The following is a 22795-nucleotide window of genomic DNA, read 5'->3' on the forward strand; positions in this document are numbered from 1 at the left end:
CTTTTCCTCTAATCTTGTTGATTTACATGTATGCTTCTTTTAAAATAGGCATAATATTAGATATTAGTATATGAACTAAAAGGAGAAGGTTGATATCTGATATACAAGATTAGACGAGGCAATAGAAACATGAAAATAGTTTTGATTCTCTTGAGATTGTTGTTATTTTTAAATAGACATTCTTAGTGGATCTTGTCATTGAATCAACCATGAAAACATGTGATTCATTGGATCATAATATTGTTATATATTTTTAAAGAAGATATAAGTTATCGTGTCTATTATTTATGTAAAAGTTTTATTTTCATAACAGAAAAGGGAATGGAATTTATATTATATATAAACGGTAAAGAATCATAATTCCAAGGCTTATTTTTTGCAAAGTTAAAATCCAAAAATTATTCTATCAACTAAATTATTTATTTTAGCTAATCAAAAGATAAAAAGAATAAGTAATTGTAACAAGTCCCTATGGAACAATATATTCACTACTCGATATAAACCATGCACTTGGCATATCAAGTTATTAGAGTTGTTGTCATGGACTTTGTTCTTATATTGATTTTCCTTTTTTATATCGATTAGACTAAAAAAATTCTTTTATTTGCTTATCAGTTACAAAAAATTATCTTTCTTGTTTGAATGGGAAGAACCTGAATTCTTAGTAATCTTGTTGAATAGACACCTGAGAAAGAAAGGTTATTTCATACAAGACAACGAGAACAAGAAATGGTTGAAAATAGAACGTTAAAGGATTATGCCTCTCCTATTAATTTCAAACTAAAACCGTCTTTGTTTTCTATGGTACAACAAAATTAATTTTCTGGGTGACATACGGATGATCCAAATCTTCATATTTTCATTTTTCTTGAAAACTATGGCACTTTGAAATTAAATGGATTCACTAGTGATGCCATTAAACTTAAACTTTTCCCTTTTTAATTAAGGGGAGGAGAAAGAGTTTTGCAACATTATCCACCCTTCAGTTCCAACGCAATATGTAATCAATTAAAAATTGTTTTTCTTGTCAAATATTATCCTCCTAGTAAAATAACCTAATTAAGAAATCAACTCACTAGTTTTGCCCAAAAGGACGGAGAATCACTTTATGAAGCATGAGAGCATTTTAAGGGGCGTTAAGGTTGTGCCCTCATCATGGGCTTGAAAATAATAAATTGATATCTTTTACAACATGCTTTTATACACCACAGTGATGATATTGGATATTGTCCCAGGAGGAAATCTAATGAACAAAATCATAAATAATGTATATGCTCTCATCGAATATATGGTGCAAAACCGCTACAATACAGGGAATCCATCGAATGAACCTTGACTAATTTGACATTTGTTATAGAGGAAATCCATATTCTAATACGTATATCCCAGGATGGACTCTCCTCAACAGGCGACATGACCCCCGAATTTTCAAGGATAAAAGGGTGCTTTTGCTCCTAAAAAGTCAAATACTGAAAATCTAATTGAAAATTTTATGATCACTCAAACAAATCAAAATGATGAGTTTAAAAACCAGAAACCGCACACAAATGAAATCCTTAGGTAGCCAGTATCTAACGTATATTCTATGGCCACCTATCAAAAAATATCAGTGTCTCAAATCTCTAAAGTAGCAGAGAAAGTTGATTCATCCCCTAAACATCTTAGGAAATTTTCATAGCAACCTAGACAAAATACAAAAAGGCATATAAATTTCGTCACCTTAAGAAATGGAAAGCAACTTAATGATCCTAAGGAGAAAAAGAGAATGATAAAGAGGATAGTGAAAACGTCCAACCAACAAATGAGGTTGTAGAAGAGATAAAAAGAAAAACCTTATGTTCCTCCACCACCATATAAACTATCCATCCCACACCCACAAAGGTATGACAAACTAAGATTGAGGAGGAATTTAAAAATTTTGTGGAACTGTTGAAAATATTGTACATAAATATTTCTTTCACATAAGCTTTGTCCCAAATTTCGTAGTATATTAAATTTTTAAGTGAAATTTTATCAAACAAAAGAAAGATAGATAATAATGATACAATAACTCTAACTGGCTAATGGAGCGGTATAACCCAAAATAAATTGCCTCCTAAACTCAAAGATTTTATAGGTTTTTTTATTCCATGTATCATTGGAAATATGAGCTTCGAGCATGCTTTGTGTGATTTGGGACTAGTGTTATCCTAATGCCTCTATCATTATGTAAAAAGCTTGATAATAGTGAGTTAAAATCTACACACATCTCTTTATAATTAGGTAAATGATTTATCAAGTATCTGATAGGAATTTTAGAGGATGTTCTTATAAGGATATGACAATTTGGTATACCCACTGATCAATTTTGGTTGTAATGGAAACAGAAAAGGACTTTTAAGTTCCAATTCTCTTAGGGAGAGATTTCCTTGCTATTGCATGAGTGATTATAGATGTTAAACATGGTAGACTTACTATTAACGTGGAGGATGAAAAGATTGAATTTATATTATCTAACCTTATGAATAGTCCTTCCTTTCAGGAACAACAATTGCAAGCTTAATATAATAGATCATTGTGTTAATGAATGTTCCTTTGTATCATCTCATCTAGATGAATTTTAATAATATTTGATTGGGAGTACAAATCAAGAAAGTAACAATGGAAAAGTTGAAGCAAATGAAAAATTGATGGATGAAAATCCTACCATTCAAAGCCAAAGTTTTAAAGCAATGTTGATAAAATTTAGCACCCCTCTAAAAATAAATTCCAAAGGTAAAAATAAAACCCTTACCATTAAATCTCAAGTACAAAATTCTCAGTAAAAAGATTATATCACCTATCATTGTAAATATAGAATTAAATGGAAAGGAAACTGAAAAATTGTTGGATGTCCTCAATAGGTACCATAAGGTAATCAGGTATACTATTGAGGATTTAAAAAGAATAAATCTATCCATTTGCTTGTATATAATATTGCTTGAAGAGGACTATAAACCCTTTAGAGAGCATCAAAGGAGATTTTTAACATGGAATAAATGGTGAAAAAGAAGGTACTTAAACTCATAGATGAAAAGGTAATTTATCATATCTTTGATAATAAATAAGTTAGTCATGTTTAAATAGTAACTAATAAGGGTGGAATGAAAATTGTTAAAAACGATAAGATGATCAATTGCAACTAAAACATCCATGAGGTGGAGAATGTGTATCGTTTACGGAAAACTAAACAAAGAAACTCGTAAGTATCACGTTCCCTTCCTCTTTATTGACCAAATGTAAGAAAGAATGATAAAGCATTCAAACGTTTCCTACTTGTATGGTTATTCTAAATTTTTCCATATTCCCATCCACCCTATCGACCAAGAAAAAACTAATTTTACTCGTCCTTGTGGCACTTATGCGTATAGAAAGATACATTTGGTATATGTAATATGCTTGCAACTGTTCAACGTTGCATGATGTATACCCTCTATGATTTTATTGGGGGTTATAATGTAAGTATTCATGGAGGATTTTGAAATTATAGATTTCAATTTAAGAGGGGGCGAATTAGAATTATTGGATTCTTCTTACTTAATTGATGGATTCTAAATTTTTATTGTAAACAAAGAAATTTATGTTTTTTTATAGTTCTTAAAATGATGAGTGCAAAAAATATAAAGTGCAGAAAAATTTAAATGACACAAGTAATTATCCTAGTTCCCCTTATAACCAAGGGTGCATCTTTCCAAGATCATGTACAACCTTCTTATCATAAATAAAGAAGCACAACACTTTTAATTTTCACACCTTAAGAAAACACACCACTTTCTTTTATAAACTTAACACCACACACTTGATGATTAAGTTAGAACAAACACTTAGAGAAATATTGAGTAAATTTTGTATTGGATTAAATCCAAACTTTATCCTTTGATCTTCTCTTTCAATTTTTTACAAATTGTAGTAAATCAAGTGCTTAAAATGATAATGAAAAACTTTGGATAATATGAAAATGATGCAAAAAGTTTCAATTTATGAAAATGGAAGAACACTTTAATGATTTGTTTGAATTGATATGAACATTAAAATAGTTTAAAAGACATAAATCCAAGTTTTTGTTGAATACAACTTATATACATCATGAAACATTGTTATGAAACAAGCCATTCAAGCAGTAATTAAAACCAGATTGAATTATTTTTCAATAAGATATGATCAGCTGTTAAGAAGATACGAAAGGAAAATAGATTTAGGGTTTTATGATATCCAAGCCCATTCAAAAGCTTCTATTTAAAGGGCATGGAAAACCTGGTTTTGACACACAAGAAAAACGAACGAAATAGTGAGAGAGAATAAGGGTTTTAGTCTTGTGTATGCTTGTGTATTGTGAGTCATTCATTCATCCTCTTGATGATTGAATTGGACTGACTTTTGTGTTGTAATTTGTCCACTGTAAGATTTGAAGCATGGTGTGTGTTTACTTAGTTGAAGCTTTTAAGCAAGATCAAGCATGTGTTCTTGAAGAGTGTCTTCTTTCATTGTAATATTTGTGTTTACATCACTGCTATGATTGAGAGAGAGTCATTAGGGTCTCTTATCTAAGAGTTCTTAGATAGAAGTCACACGGGTAAAGATTAGGTGAAAAGACTGTAACTTGAAGTTGTTTATTGAGAGTCTTTGAACTAATTATGTTTAGTGGATTTCCTTCCTGGCTTGGTAGCCCCCAGACGTAGTTGAGTTTGCACCAAATTGGGTTAACAATTGCTTGTGTCACTTGTACTATTGTTCTTTATCTTTTATCCTGTTTATATTATTCAGATATTAGTGTCGTGACATTACCTTCGACATCTCATATCTGATACCAGAATTTCAATTGGTATCAGAGCAGGCATCCTGCTCTGGTTCTGGGTGAGATCTTGGGATGTTACTTTCTGGTACTATGGATAGAGACGGATGATTTGTTCACAGACCACCAATTATGGATGGATCTAACTATGACTACTGGAAACCTCAAATGGTAGCCTTCCTGAAATCTTTGGATAATAAGGCTTAGAAGGTTGTTCTAACAGGCTGGGAACATCCCGTTATTACTAAGGAAGGAGAAGTTACAACTGATAAGAAGGCCGAGGAACAACAGACCAAGGAGGAGGATGAACTAGCCCTTGGAAACTCTAAAGCATAGAATGCTATATTCAATGGGGTTGATAAGAACATCTTCAAACTGGTGAACAACTGTGAGGTGGCTAAAGATGCTTGGAATATTCTCAAAATCACTCATGAAGGTACCTCTAGAGTAAAGATGTCTAGACTGCAGTTGCTTACTACCAAGTTTGAAAATTTGAGGATGAAAGAAGATGAAAATATTCATGACTTTCATATGAATATCCTTGAAATTGTTAATGCCTCAGGAGCCCTGGGTGAGAAGATGTCAGATGAAAAACTAGTGAGGAAAATTCTCAGGTCACTTCCCAAGAGATTTGCCATGAAAGTGACAACCATAGAAGAATCTCAAGACATCTGCAATATGAGAGTGGATGAGTGTTGAATGTAATTTTAAGTGTCAGGTTTTTGTTATCGTATCCACAGAGATTGTGAGATATCACCGCCTTTCGACAGTTGTATTAATTCTTAGCTTAAGGTAACAATGGGGTTTTGGTATTTATCACGGTATCTTGCATAAAAGTGTAATAAAAAGCGGTAAAAGTTTTGGTTTGAATATTTGAGAAATATTGCCAAAGTTAGGGTTCGACGATCACTTTGCATGTATATGTTCGATCAACAAAACTTATAAACTCCTTTAGATGATAAACTATTTCACAAAGTCCTCCCAATGTGTTTATCTCTAACACACATTGTGAGTTTTCCCATTTTGATCCATTGTTTATCTCTAACACAATCTATCAAAATGACAACTTTTTGGTTCAACCTTATGGTGAACAAAATCATTCATTACTATCTCTAGCTAACAAACAAGATTGGATGAAAACCTAGGTTTAGAGTTGGTAAACATCTCTCGATCATAAACCAACACAAAGAGTTTTCAATAAGAACAAAGTTTTCACCATATATTCACCATTAAAGAGTTAACAAATGAAGATCCTTACATTTACACACAAAGCTAATGATCATCTACATCTAACCTTGACAAAATGAGGACTTAGCTACTCATTTTCATGGTAGCTTGGTCAACAAGTTTCAGAAGAAGGTTGATCAACTTCCGAGTCGAATAATCGAGATTGGATGGGAATCCACCTTCTTTTTGTGAAAGATGGTTAAGAGATGAAGAGAAATGGTTTTTAGGTCACAAAAGATCCTTAGAACAATGCTGTAAAATATCTAGAAAAAGTACAAAAGTATGGAAAAATAAGGTATGGCTCCAAAAAGTGGCACTTGCTACTTATAGAGCTGCTACTGGGCTGTCATGCTCGCTAGGCGAGCAGAATGGCTTGCCTAGCGAGCCCCTAATTGAGGCACCCGAGGCACCTGCGCCCAGAGAAACAACCTTTCCCAGACTATCATGTTCGCTGAGCGAACAAAACCTTCTCCTAGCGAAGGTCACGCTTCAACCTTCGCTCCAGCGAGGTTGAGAGGTTTTGCTACTGGAATGCTCGCTGGGAGCTCGCTAATGGCTCGCCTAGCGAGTGAGTGCTGGCTGCGCTTTTCACCAAGTCTGGACGTGTTCGCCACACACCTCGCTGGAAGCTCGCCTAGCGAGTGTGGTCATGTTTGCCTCTGTTAAATACTGGAGCTTTTCGCTGGACGCTCGCCTAGCGAGGCCTTCGCCACAGCCCTCGCCTAGCGAGGAAGCTGATGAATGCTTGTTTTATTTGATTCCTTTGCCACATTTCTTGTGTCTTCATTTTCTATTATTTCATGCCTACTTCCTGCATAATAACACACAAATCAAAGGTACCAAGATAGATTATCATTGTATTGCATTTCATCTGAAACAAAGGTGGTTTCAACATTTTAGCAAGGAAATGGAGTGAAAGATGCCCACATTTGATAGCTCAAATAAGCACTTTTGGGCATCTAACAATGAGCTAATTGGATCCCTCCAAACATTTGAGTTGGGAATTAGTGATGGATCTGAAAAGAAAGTCAAAAGCATAGCCTTCATGTCAAACACTGAAGAGAAAGAGGAAGAAAGTGGTTAAGATACTGATGAAGATCTGGCAAATGATGTAGCATTACTGGGGAGACAATTCAACAAACTCCTGAAAAAGATGGATGTAAGGTCAAAGTATAATGTCAAGAATAACTCATTTGACATTAGTAGGTCCAATGATGCTGGAAGAAGAACAAAATCTGATGAATAGTCCAAGCAAGGAAAAGGAGTTCAGTGCCATGAATGTGATGGGTATGGACACATTAGAGCTTAATGTGGGACCTACCTCAAGAAACAGAAGAAGAGTCTTGCTGCTACTTGGTCTGATGAAAGTGAAACAAAAGAAAAGTCTGCCAATCTTATGACTGCCTTGACTGGAAGATGGGGTTCTGATGAAGACTCAAGTGATGATGAAGTAACCTTTGATGAGTTAGCCACTACCTACAGAAAGTTGTGTTACAGAAGTGAAGAAGTGTGTTAACAAATGGAAAATCAGAAGAAATTGATAACACAACTAGAGGATGAGAAGACAAAACACTTGGAAACCATCTCTAACTTGAAGATTGAAGCAGTGTTCTTGAACTCCAAACTGGATGAGATGACAAAGTATGTCAGAATGCTAAATAGTGGATCTGACACCTTAGACAAAATCCTCCAGACTGGAAAAATGGCAGGAGACAAGTCTGGCCTTGAGTTCAATGAATCCACTCCCGAGTGTAGTTACACTTGTAGCAAACCAAAGATGTCACATCATGTGTCACAACATCATAAGGAAAGACAACATAAAGGAAAACACCAAAGATGGAGATGTCATTACTGTGGAAAATTTGGCCACATAAAACCATTCTGCTTTAAGTTGTATGGCTATCCTAGTCCTTCTCATCATCAACCTAGACCCAAACACCACATCCCTATCAATAGAAAACAGTGGGTTCCTAGGACTGGTGCTACTAACCTGATAGCTCACACTTCCTTCAGAGTTTCAGCCAAAGAAGACTGGTATTTTGACAGTGGATGCTCCAGACACATAACTGGAAGCAAAAACCTGCTAATTGACCCTCATCCTCATGCCACCAGCTATGTAACCTTTGGTGGTGGAGCAAAGGGTGAAATCGAAGGGATTGGAAAGCTAAACTGCCCTGGAGTCCCTAACCTTGACAATGTGCTACTTGTTAAAGGACTGACTGCAAACCTACTTAGCATCAGCCAACTGTGTGACCAAGGTCTAAATGTAAACTTCACAAAAACTAAATGTTTAATTACTAGTAAAGAAAATGAAGTGATCATGAAAGGAGTCAGGTCTAAGGACAACTGCTATATGTGGAGTTCTCAAGAAACTGGTTATTCATCAATGTGTATTCTAGCCAAAGAAGAAGAAGTGAAGATATGGCATCAAAAACTGGGCCATATGCATCTTAAAGGAATGAAGAGGATTATATCTGTTGAAGCTATCAGAGGAATCCCAAACTTAAAGACTGATGAAGGAAGAGTTTGTGGGGAGTGTCAGATTGGAAAGCAGACAAAGATGTCACATCAGAAGATCAAACATGACACCACATCCAGAGTGCTGGAACTTCTCCACATGGACTTGATGGGACCTATGCATGTGGAAAGTCTTGGTGGGAAAAAGTATGCTTATGTGGTGGTGGATGACTTCTCTAGATACACCTGGGTAAATTTTATAAGGGAAAAATCTGATGTATTTGAGGTATTCAAAGATCTTTGCCTAAGACTTCAAAGAGAAAAAGAAAGTCAGGTTATCAGAATCAGAAGTGATCATGGGAAAGAATTTGAGAATAGTAAAATTGTTGGATTTTGTTCATTTGAAGGAATTAGTCATGAGTTCTCATCTCCCATTACCCCTCAGCAAAGTGGTGTGGTAGAAAGGAAAAATAAAACTCTCCAAGAATCTGCCAGAGCTATGACTCATGTTAAGAAATTACCCTACCACTTATGGGCTGAAGCTATGAACACAGCCTGCTATGTTCACAACAGAGTGACCCTGAAGAAAGGGACTCCAATTACTTTATATGAAGTCTGGAAAGGAAGAATACCTACTGTCAAATACTTCCATGTGTTTGGTAGTAAATGTTATATCCTGACTGATCGGGAACAAAGAAGGAAGATGGATCCCAAGAGTGATGAAGGAATATTTCTGGATTACTCAACAAACAGCAGAGCATTTAGGGTCTTTAATTCCAGAACAAAATTAATGATGGAATCTATCAATGTTATTGTTGATGATCAACAGACTGATGTCACGGACGATGTTGAGACATCTCTAAATGATGCCCCAGCTGATTTCCCAGACAAAAGTAATGAGAGTGAACCCATTCAAGCTGAACATGAAGCTGACAAAATTAATAAAGGACCCTCTATCAGAATTCAGTAGGATCATCCTAAAGATCTCATTATAGGAGACCCAAATAAAAGGGTCACAACTAGGGGTGGCAAAACGGGCTTGGCCCGTTGGGCATGCCCGTTTTGCCCGCACTTTTGTGCGGGGCGGGCCAAGGATTTAGGCCATCACCCTCAAATGTGTTTGCCTTTCCCCGCCCCATTTTTTTCGTGGGCTTTTGCGGGCACGTGTATTTACATAAATTTTTTCATTTCTAGGCTTAAAGAGTGCAGTGCCTGCGGGCTTTCCCCGCCCCGCCCTTACTTTTTTGCGGGGTGGGTCTAAGTTTTAGGCCCGCATCCTCAACTATGACCGCCCCACCCCGTTTTTTTGCGGGCTTTTGTGGGGCGGGCCTAAACGGGGCGGACATGCCCGTTTACCACCCCTAGTCACAACTAGATCAAGGGAAGTGATCTCACATGGTTGTTTTGTGTCCAAGATTGAGCCCGGGAATGCCAAAGAAGCCTTAACTGATGAATTCTAGATCAATGCCATGCAGGAAGAGTTAGGCCAATTCAAGAGAAATGAAGTATGGGAACTGGTTCCAAGACCTGAAGGAATAAATGTTATTGGAACAAAGTGGGTTTACAAGAATAAATTTGATGAACAAGGGGTGGTTACTAAAAATAAAGCAAGATTGGTAGCACAAGGATACACTCAAGTTGAGGAGTTGACTTTGATGAAACATTTGCCCATGTAGCTCGCCTGGAGTCCATTAGACTATTGCTTGGAGTAGCATGTATTCTGAAGTTTAAACTGTTCCAAATGGATGTAAAAAGTGCCTTATTGAATGGTTACTTAAATGAGGAAGTGTATGTTGAACAACCTAAAGGGTTTACAGACCCAAATCTTCCAAAGCATGTGTATAAGTTGAGGAAAGCCCTCTATGGGCTGAAACAAGCCCCTGGGGCTTGGTATGATAGACTCTTAGTGTTTCTCATTGACAATGGATATAGAAAGAGAGGCATTGATAAGACCTTATTTGTCAAAAATGAAGGAGGAAAACTCATGGTGGCTCAGATATATGTGGATGATATTGTGTTTGGTGGGATGTCAAATAAGATGGTCGAACATTTTGTTAAACAAATGCAGTCTGAATTTGAAATGAGCCTTGTTGGAAAGCTGACCTATTTTCTTGGGCTACAAGTCAAGCAGATGGAAATTATATCTTTCTATCTCAAAGCAAATATGCCAAAAATATTGTTAAGAAGTTTGGCATGGAGAATGCAAGTCACAAAAGGACACCTGCTCCTACTCATCTGAAAGTCTCTAAAGATGAAAACGGTGTTAGTATAGATCAAAGTCTCTACAGAAGCATGATAGGGAGTCTGCTATACCTCACAGCAAGCAGACCTGACATTGCTTTTGATGTAGGTGTTTGTGCTAGATATCAAGTTGAACCAAAAGTCAGTCACATAAACCAAGTGAAAAGGATCCTGAAATATGTCAAGGGCACTAGTGACTATGGGATGCTGTACACTCATGGATCTGGATCTGTGCTGACTGGATACTGTGATGCTGATTAGGTTGGAAGTGCTGATGATAGGAAAAGCACATCAGGAGGATGCTTCTTCTTGGGGAACAACTTAATATCATGGTTTAGTAAGAAACAAAATTATGTGTCTCTGTCCACTGCTGAAGCTGAATACATACCAGGTGAAAGTAGTTGTTCTCAACTGGTATGGATGAAATAGATGCTAACTGAATATAATGTCACGTAAGATGTCATGACATTGTACTGTGATAACATGAGTGCTATAAATATTTCTAAGAATCCTATTCAACACAGCAGGATAAAACATATTGATATCTGTCATCATTTTATTAGAGAACTAGTGGAAGATAAAATTATAGCCCTAGAGCACGTTGCTACTGAAATACAGTTAGCTAATATTTTTACAAAGGCCTTGGATGCAAATCAATTTGAATTTCTAAGAGGGAAATTAGGGATTTTTATTTATGAGAATTTGTAGCAATTAAATTGGAGTGGAAAAGGTAATAAAATTATTGTCTTCTTACTTAAAATAAAGTGCCCCATTTATGGTAAATCATCACCTAGTATTGGAAATTCCATCTATTACCTTTTCACACGCAACCTCTTCTCAAACATTTCCAACCCACTACGACTTCCTCAAACTTCTCTGCTAGGGAAACTGAAACCTTTCCACAAAAACAACAAGATGTCACAACATCAAGCACCATCTAGTTCACAAATTCCTAAGCCTACTCACAAGGATAGAACGCCTTCAATGGACTTTCTTGATGAAGATATTTTAGACGTGATTCCCCTGTCTGTCATTCCAGGTGAAGCTCCTAACTCAAACCATCCCATGGATGCATCTGCCACTGCATGCTTTACTCAAGGTAACAGTTCTAGTATCTCTTCTAGCTCTACTCGTGCCACTAGTTCTAAGGATGACATGTATCACACTGATCGTGTCATAAGAAACCTAGTCACTAGGATCCTCAATGAAGGACATTTTGTAAAGGGAGTTTCTACTCCTCTATCAAGAAGGGACCCCTCTCCTGAGGTTGGACCTCATAATGAGAAGAATGATGATTCCTCTAGGTTTGAAAAGGATATGGCTGCTGAAGGTTTGTGCTCTTTAGGGAAAACTGTGTCTGGTAAGAAATTTGTGGCATCACCTACTGCCAATGCTTCACAGTCTAAGAAGCATGATTCTGCAAACAAGGTGATTAACCTAGAAGATGATAGTTCGGATGATCAAGATGATAGCTTGCTTCATCACTTGAAGCCTAGTGTGGCTAAGAGGATGAAGACTAGAAAAGGTAGGTCTGTGGCTGAAATGATGTCAGCCAAAACTGCTAAGAAGACTACTGGTGTAGGCCCCTCAAAATCTTGGAGCAAAGTTGATGTGAAGAAGAAGAAAGTGAGAGAAATTTCTGAGTCAGATGAAGATGTTGAAGAAGATGTCCCTGACATCTCCCCTGTCAAGAGGACAACTGTTAGGAAGTCCCCTGTAAAAGTTGTTGTTGTACACTTGGACAATATTTCTTTCCATCTTGAAGATGGAGCAGCAAAATGGAAGTTTGTGATCCAAAGAAGGGTGGCTGTAGAGAGAGAGAGTTAGGAGAGGATGTTGTGGAGGTCAAAGAGGTCATGGACCTAATTAAAAATGTTGGATTAATGAAGACTGTGGTTGGGTTATCTCAGTGCTATGAAGGATTGGTGAAGGAATTTGTTGTCAACATTCCTGAAGATATTGCTGATAAAAAAAGCAAGGAGTTTTGTAAAGTGTTTGTAAGAGGGAAGTGTATCACATTTTCCCCCACTGTGATTAACAAGTTTCTAGGAAGAGGTACAAAAGGTGCATGTGAACTGGAAGCCACAGACAATGAGGTCTATAGGGAAATTACTGCAAGACAGGTGAAGGAGTGGCCTAGTAAGAAGCATCTCCCTGCTGGGAAGTTGACTGTGAAGTATGCCAGCTTGCATAAGATAGGGTCTGCAAATTGGGTACCTACCAACCCCATTTCCACAATTTCAAATGCCCTTGGAAGGTTCACCTTTGTTGTTGGAACCAAGCTGAAATTTGATTATGGTAGATTTAGGTTTGAACAAATTGTCAAACATGCTTCTACAAATGCAGTAAAACTGCCCATAGCTTTTCCCTCAATGATTTGTGGGATTATCCTGAGCCAACACCCTGGAATTCTGAGTACAAATGATCTTCCTAGTAGAAGAAAACCTCCTCTATCAGTTCACTACAAATTGTTTGAAGGCAGTCATGTCGAAGACATTATCATGACATCTGCTGTGAAAAAGCCAACCTCAAAAGGCGGTCTTATTGTTGAGCTGAAAGAAACTTGTAAAGAACTGGATACAAGGATAAGGGTAGCAACAGCCAGGAAAGAAGCTTTGGAGGCTCTGATTGCAAGCTTGGAGCAAGCTGAAAGAGAGAATATTGGACAGGCTAAGGAAGCAAAAGCCCAAAACTCTAGTGAGAGGTCTGAAACTAAAGATGAAACAAGTGGCAGCTCTGGTTCTGATGCTGATGAAGATGCAAGCTTAAGCTCCTCTGACTAGCTTTTTGTTGAAGTTGTCCCCCACTCTTCCGATGGTGTGATGTGATGGTTGTTCTGTTTTTTTTTTGCAGTTATGTTCTGCTGCTTTAATATGTATTTTTCTGGTTTGATGGATTTTATCTCAGCTTGTGTAAAGCTGTGTATGTTCTTGGATTTGTAACACTTAACACTCTGCTTTGACATTCTGGTTATATGTCTAAATAGACATTTATTTTGTCTCTTTGGTCTCTTTTGGCTAAAAAGGGGGAGAAGTAGCTAAAGTAGCTATGCTATACTATATGCAGATGATATTGAAGATGATGTTACAGATGATGTTGGAGATAATCTGTATGATACAGATGATATTACAAATGTATGTTGGAGATAATCTGTTTATTACAGGTGATGTTGAAGGTGTTGCTAGAGGGAGAAATGTTTTGTCTGTGTTGAGCAGACTAGTGCTAGCTGGAGGGGAGGTGGAGCACAAGCGCATGTGTGTTTAAAATGTGTTTACTAGTTGCTATTTTAGCTAGTAATGTGTGTTTTATTACTTCTGCTGCTGAACTGATACTGTGATTTTCTCTTGTGAAACAAATGATCTGATGTATGTTTTAGCCAAAATTTTCCAAAGGGGAGTTTGTTGGTTCTATGTGTTGGCATCAATTTTGGTAAAACCTAGAGTTTTCACAAGTTGTCACAAGTGTTGTCTTGACATGAGATATCAGTTTCCTACAGGGTGTTTAAATATGGTTGTGCAGGATTTAGCTGAGATGTTGATAACGTGAAATTATATCATATTTTAGGACTTAATTCAATTAAATTATATTATTATTTATTTCAATTTACGTCATTTTATTAGATATTACGCGGTATTTCCTTTCTATTTGTCTCAGGTGATCTATTTGAAGCAAAAGTAAAAAAAGGAAGAAAAGGAGGTGCAAAAAGGAATGAAAAGAAACAAATAGCAAAAGCCAAGCCCAGCCCAAAGAAGACACAGGCGTTGTGCCTGTGACGAGCGTCATAGAGGCTGTGACGAGCGTCACGCCTTGCACACTCCTGTAACGAACGTCACACATGGTGTGACGAACGTCACACCATTCCTACATTTTTGGCACCAGGAACGCGTTGAACCTATCTGCACGCTTGACTCTTTTTCAAAGTAATGGCTATATTTACGGAAGACGTTTTGAAAACCGTTACGGAAGGCACCAATATAAATAGCTACTTTCAAAACCTGCAGAAGGGACGCTTTTTTCCAGATTTCGGCAGTTTCCAATTTTCTTTTTCTCAGCAGCTTAGGCATACCATTTACATACTACTTTTGCAACTTTTATTATTTTCTTTTGGCAATTCTATTTTCTTCTCTAGCACTAAATTAGTTTTTCAGATAATAGTTTCTACACCGGAAACTATTGTGTACCTTTTCACCGGATCTAACCTTACGTTAGAATCTAGTTTTTTTTATTCCTTCGTTTTAATTTGTTGGTTAATTGAAGAATTCAAGAACAAATCCTACCGGCTTGTGGTGGAGTGTTCAAGACTACTGTTTAAATTATTCAGGTTCTTTAATTATTGTTTAATGCTTTGTTTTATTATTTATTTATATTATTTGCTTGAGATGAGTCTGTTTATGCATGATATTTATTTAAGTCTGTTTAGCATGTCTGGCTAATTTATCTAGGTATCGGTATGTAAAGTAAGCGGAATGAAGGAATCAAAATTAAGTTGGTTTATCTAAAGTTAAAAATTAAAATCACTCTTTTTACGGTCTCAATTTACAGGTTTAATAACAAGGTTTTTGTACGAAAGTAAAAGACATATAGAAGTTAAAATCAATAGAGCGAGAGTTTGAGGTTTTAACTGGACAGTGTAAATTGGACATTAATTCTAGATCAGGGCGAGAGCAATTTTTAGAGTTAATTAAATTCTAATCTTTTCCAAAAAGTATTTTTAAAGATTGAATGTGAGGACGAGAGTTAAGCATTCGAATTTAATTATATAACCTAAATCAACAGAGCGAGAGTTTGAGACAAGGGTGTTTAAACGGTTAGTGTTTTCTTAAAAAGAGTTTCTACGGACTTTATTGCTTTCAAAAAATGGTTTTTGACTTAATTATAAGTGACAGCTACGTTAACATAAAATCATGGTTTATTCAACAGAGCGAGAGTTTGAGATAAAACTTTTAATCAATAAAGTCAACTGAAAAGATTTGTTTTAAAACCAAGGGACCGACAAAGAATTGATTCCTTAATTACGACGAACTGCATACCGATATCCGCTTTATTAATATTTAATCTAGATCTTAGTTTAGTTTTTAGCTTTTCCCCAAACAATCAAACATTATCCACCTTAGCTTTACGAAGTAACCTTAGATAACGGTATATCGATTCATAAGTCCCTGTGGGATCGATATCTTTTAAAACTACGCGATAGAACTGTGCACTTGCAGTTTGTACCCCAATTCGACTCATAAAGTCAAGCGGCCAAGTTTTTGGCGCCGTTGCCGGGGACTTTTATTTAGTCGATATCGTAACTCTTCCGTTACGCTGTAGAGACTAAGGTTTCTTTTCTTTTTTTTTCTTTCTATCGTCGATTTGTATGCCACATACTCGCTCACAAGGCGAGCCGTTCTACTTACGAATCAACGATATCGAACTATATCTCCGAGTCTTACGAAGAATTCGGGAATATCGTGCTGCAAACAATCTCCCTCCTGTAGAACTTCCTGATTTCAAAAACATTTTCCCTTCGATACCCGAGATGGCAGAACCAGCTCGTGCTCTTAGAGATTACGCCGCTCCATCGCAAGATGAACCGCATTCAAGTATTGCTCCACCCGCAATCGAAGCAAATAACTTTGAACTCAAACCTTCGTTGTTGCAGGCAGTACAACAGAACCAATTCTCTGGGAATCCTACCGAGGATCCTAACCTTCATTTATCCGTATTTGTCCAATACGCTGATACTGTTAAAGCTAATGGTGTCACTTCAGAGGCAATTCGACTTCGTCTTTTTCCTTTCTCATTAAGAGATAGCGCTAGAAGATGGCTTCAATCTCTCCCTTCCAACTCTGTCACCACATGGAACGAGTTGAAGAAAGTTTTTCTTGCCCGATATTTTCCGCCAAGCAAAACAGCTATGTTAAGAGCCCAGATAAATGGATTTAAACAGAAAGATAACGAGTCTCTTTTCGAAGCATGGGAAAGATACAAAGACATGATGAGACTTTGCCCACACCATGGTTTAGAAGACTGGTTAGTAATTCACACATTCTATAATGGTCTCTTGTACAACACAAGGTTAACAATAGACGCCGCTGCAGGTGGTGCGCTAATGAACAAACCTTATGCTGACGCTTACCAGCTTATCGAGAGCATGGCTCAAAACCACTACCAGTGGGGAACCGAACGAACAATGGTGGAAAAACCTCAAACGAAAACCGGCATGTACGAGATAAGTAACCTTGATCATGTTAATGCAAAAGTGGATGCTCTGGTCCAGAAAATTGAAAGTTTAAATGTATCACCTCCAACCGCCGTGGTTGCTATAACTCAGAATTGCGAAGTCTGTGGAATCCAAGGTCACACTCCTACGGATTGTCAACTCTTGACAGGAATCCAAGCAGAGCAAGTGAACTATGCTCAAGGAAGCCCCTACTCGAATACCTATAACTCAAATTGGAAGAACCATCCAAACTTTTCATATAAGAGTAATAATGCTTTGTACGCACCTGGACAGTCTCCAAATCAAGCCCCAGCTATACCTCCGGGATATCAGAAACCGAACCCATCTACACACAACAATAACGCCCCTAGGAAATCCAACTTGGAAATCATGATGGAAAACTTTATAGCTTCCCAACAACAAACCAATAAAGATTTCTTAAACCAGAATGTACACACTGGTGAACAAATTAAACAACTAGCAAGTAAAGTAGATGCCCTGGCTACCCATAACAAAATGCTGGAAACACAAATATCACAAGTAGCTCAACAACAAGCGCCTACTGCTGCCCCAACTGGTACATTTCCTGGACAGCCCCAACCTAACCCGAGAAGCCACGCTCATGCAATCATATTAAGAAGTGGAACGGAAGTGGAAGGACCGTCTGATCCAAGGATGGAAAACCAAAACTCTCAAAAGTCAACTGAGGAAAGTGAACCTAAGGAAAAGGCAGAGAGTAATAAGGAAACCGTAGAAAAGAAGGAACCTTATGTACCTCCACCACCTTATAAACCACTTATCCCTTACCCTCAAAGGCTTATTAAAACCAAAGATGCGGGCCAATTTAAAAAATTTGTTGACCTCCTGAAACAATTAAACGTCACAATTCCGTTTACAGAAGCTATTACGCAAATGCCCTCATATGCCAAGTTTTTAAAAGAAATTATTTCTAATAAAAGAAAACTTGAAGATAGCGAAACCGTTACACTCCCTGCCGAATGTAGCGCTATAATCCAGAACATGCCTCCTAAACTCAAAGATCCGGGTAGTTTCTCTATACCCTGTCATATAGGAAAATTTGTCATCGACAAAGCCTTATGCGATTTAGGAGCCGGAATTAGTGTTATGCCTTTATCCATATGCAAGAGACTTGAAATGGGAGAATTAAGACCAACTAAAATGTCTGTGCAACTAGCAGATCGTTCTGTCAAATATCCTGTAGGAATTCTTGAAAACGTTCCCGTACGCATAGGTCAATTCTACATTCCAACTGATTTTATAATTATGGATATTAGAGAAGATGAAGTTACACCCATTATACTGGGAAGACCATTTTTAGCAACTGCCGGTGCAATCATAGACGTAAAACGAGGACGACTCACCTTCGAAGTAGGAGAAGAGAAAATTGAGTTCATTCTTTCCCAATTTTTGAAAGCACCTGCAATAGAAGATACATGTTACTTCATGGATATCATCGATGAATGCATAAAAGAAACAGAGTTAGGAGAAGACAAATCATCCGACTGTCCTGTAGAAGACAAACTCAACCAATGTTTGGCAATAACACCGGACCCTACACAATGCCTTAAGAAACCAACCTTATACCTGAAAACACTTCCCAAGAATCTGAGATATGAATTCCTAGACTTAGAACTTGAACGACCAGTGATAGTTAATGCAGACCTAGGAAGACTCGAAACAGAAAAACTCCTACATATCTTAAGAAAGTATCCGACCGCACTAGGTTACAACATCACCGATCTTAAAGGAATAAGTCCTTCTATTTGTATGCACCGCATCATACTAGAAGAAGACTGTAAAACCTCTAGGGAACACCAGAGGAGACTAAACCCGATCCTGAGTGAGGTGGTAAAGAAGGAAATAACCAAGTTATTAGAGGCAGGTATCATATATCCTATATCTGATAGCAAATGGGTTAGTCCTGTACACGTAGTACCAAAGAAAGGAGGCATAACCGTTATTGAAAACGGAAAAGGGGAAACTATAACCAAACGAATCGAATCGGGATGGAGAATGTGCATTGACTATAGGAAACTAAACAAAGCAACCCGAAAAGATCATTTCCCTTTACCATTCATTGACCAGATGTTAGAACGATTAGCAAAACATTCACATTTCTGCTATCTGGACGGTTATTCAGGCTTCTTTCAAATACCAATTCATCCTGATGACCAAGAAAAGACGACGTTCACATGCCCTTTTGGTACCTTCGCTTATAGACGAATGCCGTTTGGCTTGTGTAATGCTCCTGCAACCTTTCAAAGATGCATGATGGCAATTTTCGCCGATTTTCTCGAAAACATCATGGAAGTATTTATGGATGACTTTTCCGTATGCGGACAAAGTTTTGAAGAATGCCTTGAGAACCTAGAAAGAGTTCTTGAGCGATGTGTAAAAGTAAACTTAGTACTTAACTGGGAGAAATGCCACTTTATGGTACAAGAAGGAATTGTTTTAGGACACATTATATCAAATAGAGGAATTGAAGTAGACAAAGCCAAAATAGAGGTAATCGAAAACCTTCAACCCCCAAGAACTGTGAGAGAAGTACGAAGCTTCTTAGGACATGCCGGTTTTTACCGACGATTCATTATAGACTTCTCTAAAATAACTAAACCGTTGACTGGATTATTGATGAAAGATGCTGAATTCATATTCGACAATAAATGTTTAGAAGCATTTCATACGCTTAAACAAGCACTGATCTCCGCACCCATAATGCAGACACCAGATTGGAATGAACCATTCGAAATAATGTGTGATGCCAGCGATTACGCTGTAGGTGCTGTTTTAGGACAACGAAAGGATAAAAAGCTTCAAGTTATATATTACGCAAGTAGAACCCTAGATGAAGCGCAGATGAATTACGCCACAACCGAGAAAGAACTCCTAGCAGTTGTGTTTGCGCTAGATAAATTTCGTTCATACTTGGTCGGAGCCAAAATAATAGTTTACACTGACCACGCTGCTATCAAATACCTCTTAACAAAAAAGGATGATAAACCTAGACTCCTAAGATGGATCCTGTTACTACAAGAGTTCGATTTGGAAATCAAAGACAAGAAAGGGACTGAAAACGTAGTAGCAGACCACCTCTCTAGACTTGAGAACCTTGAACCGGAAAGAACATCAATTAATGATGATTTCTCGTACGATAAACTTATAGCTACTTTGGAAGAGAATAACTCTGACAAGCAAGTAGAAACCACCTTAGCTATATCTGTTACACCATGGTACGCTGATCTCGTCAACTATTTAGCTGCCGGAATAATTCCACCTACTTTATCCTACCAGCAGAAGAAACGATTCTTCTACGACATAAAACACTATTACTGGGACGATCCCTTACTTTTTAAAAGAGGCCCCGATGGTATTTTCCGTCGATGTATACCCGAAGAAGAGGTAGAAAATATAATCCAACACTGCCACTCCGCTCCTTATGGTGGACACGCAAGTACATCCAAGACCTGCACTAAAATCCTACAATCCGGCTTTTATTGGCCAAATATATGGAAGGACGTACATGCGGCTATTAAGGAATGTGACAAATGTCAACGCACAGGAAACATATCTAGACGTGACGAGATGCCACAAAAAGGTATTTTGGAAGTAGAGATTTTCGACATGTGGGGAATAGACTTCATGGGACCTTTTCCATCCTCTTTCGGTAACAAATACATACTCGTGGCGGTAGACTACGTTTCAAAATGGATCGAAGCTATAGCTTCCCCAACAAATGACACCCGAGTAGTAACTAGACTCTTTAAGAATATAATATTTCCGAGGTTTGGTGTCCCAAGAATAGTAGTCAGTGATGGTGGATCACATTTCATATCCAAGGTACTCGAAAAACTACTGTTTAAGTATGGCGTAAGGCATAGAGTAGCGACACCTTACCACCCTCAGACCAGTGGGCAAGTGGAAGTGTCCAACAGAGAGATTAAACAAATATTAGAAAAAACAGTCGCCACTTCAAGGAAAGATTGGTCATTAAAATTACCAAAAGCTTTATGGGCTTATCGAACTGCTTATAAAACCCCCATAGGGACGACCCCATTTAAGCTCATTTATGGAAAATCCTGCCACCTCCCGGTAGAATTAGAACATAAAGCCTATTGGGCTATTAGAAATCTGAATCTAACCTATAAGGCCGCCGGCGAAAAGAGAATCCTTGACATAAACGAATTAGAGGAACTCAGAAGAGACGCCTATGAAAATGCCAAAATCTACAAAGAAAGAACAAAACAATGGCATGACAAGCGCATATCAAGGAAAATCTTCAAGCAAGGCGATACAGTCCTTTTATTTAACTCTAGGCTAAAGTTATTTCCGGGAAAACTACGATCCAGATGGTCAGGTCCTTTTCATATCACTAACATCTTTCCCAGTGGAGCGGTAGAAATTAAAGGAAAATCCACAGAACCGTTCACCGTAAACGGGCAACGTCTAAAACACTATCACTATGCGGAAACCAACGAAGATTCGCAAATCCTACACTTAGATGAAATGCCTCCAGAAATTATAGATTGTAATTGATTGTTTTTATGTCGAGCTTGCGACATTAAACAAAGCGCTTAGTGGGAGACAACCCACAATTATTTTATTATTTCCTTATTCTATTATTATTATTTTTCTATTTTCTCCTTAATTATCCTTTTCTGTTTAGTATTCATTCTTAATTTATTTTAATTTATTAAAAACTTTTCTCTTCTTTCGGCATTTGGCCAAATCCTGACTAAAACTCATGTTTTCTTTTCTCTAGCTAACACTAACCAGATGGGACATATTGATCGTATGGGTATCAAATTCAGAGGAATGGCTCACAAACTAAAATTTGAGGAACTAGCCACTAGAGAGATGCTACCTAGTTTATATGCTGATGACTGGGCTATGACTACCCTTGGACTAAGAGAAAGTGTCTTGTATTTGCTGAATCAGATAGGATGGGAAACATCCCCTATCCTAAGACATTTCGCCACCTACCGGAGACTAACACTAGAATTCCTTAGCTCACTAATCTATCTACCCAGCCATGGGAAAGGAATTAGCAGAGGTTTTATCCAGTTCAGAATGTTCAACATGGAGTACCAATTTAATATTAGAGACTTTACCAACCTTTTGGGTTTCCCTACCTCCCTTGATACATTCACAGTAAGCCAGGAAGAACTTTTTGAATATAGAGAACTTGAACACTTTTGGGGTAGTTTGACTGGAAATGATGAGCCCGAGGAACATGAGTTTCTCTCTGGAAACATTCATAACCCGACTTTCCATTACTTCCATGGGATCCTGACCCACACCTTATTTGGAGAGAAGCCAAACAGCACTTCAGTTTCACGTGATGAACTTTTCATCATATTCTGTGCTTCCCAGAACCGTCCAGTAAACGGTGCCACCTTTATGCTAGCAAATTTAGACCACCTTATCCAAGATGAGCGAGCACCAATTAGAGTAGGCGGTTTGATAACTATGATAGGTAATGCTATTGGATTACGTCAGCCTATGCTTGACTTAAGCCCTTTTTGTGGCATTACCATTATGAGTATACCCTTCCTCTTCAACACCTTGTTTATAGCAAACCTAGGATCTGACGAGTTCGAGCTTATAATTAATAACCAGGTTCTTTGCCTATTTACCTTACCCGATCCTAGGACTAATGTTCACAACCGCAGTAACTGGCTCTACAATCTGAACGAAACCCCCACTCCTGCTAGATCCACTGAATCCATCCAGGACTATGAGATTTGTGATGACCAGATCCCTTATGCTGAATCTGACCCTCAGACACCATCTGGCTATTATGATATTGACCCTCCTCCTCAGCCTGTTCAGAC

At 37.7% G+C, this 22795-nt stretch overlaps 1 protein-coding gene and 2 non-coding genes across 3 annotated transcripts in view; 1 reads left to right on the forward strand and 2 right to left on the reverse strand.

The window, feature by feature from the left end:
• The window catches only part of LOC127123810 (uncharacterized), a gene marked incomplete at its 3' end in the record, with an annotated part of 72189 nt that extends 52222 nt beyond the window's left edge, over window positions 1-19967 (forward strand). The window contains exon 5 of the mRNA XM_051053990.1: window positions 19090-19967. Coding sequence (XP_050909947.1) covers window positions 19090-19967 — 878 coding nt within the window. The remainder of the gene's footprint in view (window positions 1-19089) is intronic.
• LOC127124836 (small nucleolar RNA R71) lies at window positions 1053-1162 on the reverse strand. The gene has a single exon (XR_007804313.1). It is a non-coding gene; the product is annotated as a small nucleolar RNA R71 (small nucleolar RNA).
• On the reverse strand, window positions 16635-16741 carry LOC127124991 (small nucleolar RNA R71). Its single transcript, XR_007804460.1, has one exon. It is a non-coding gene; the product is annotated as a small nucleolar RNA R71 (small nucleolar RNA).
• Window positions 19968-22795: the final 2828 nt, after the last annotated feature.

This window comes from Lathyrus oleraceus, chromosome 2, assembly GCF_024323335.1.
Source record: "Lathyrus oleraceus cultivar Zhongwan6 chromosome 2, CAAS_Psat_ZW6_1.0, whole genome shotgun sequence".
NCBI classification, from domain to species: domain Eukaryota; kingdom Viridiplantae; phylum Streptophyta; class Magnoliopsida; order Fabales; family Fabaceae; genus Lathyrus; species Lathyrus oleraceus.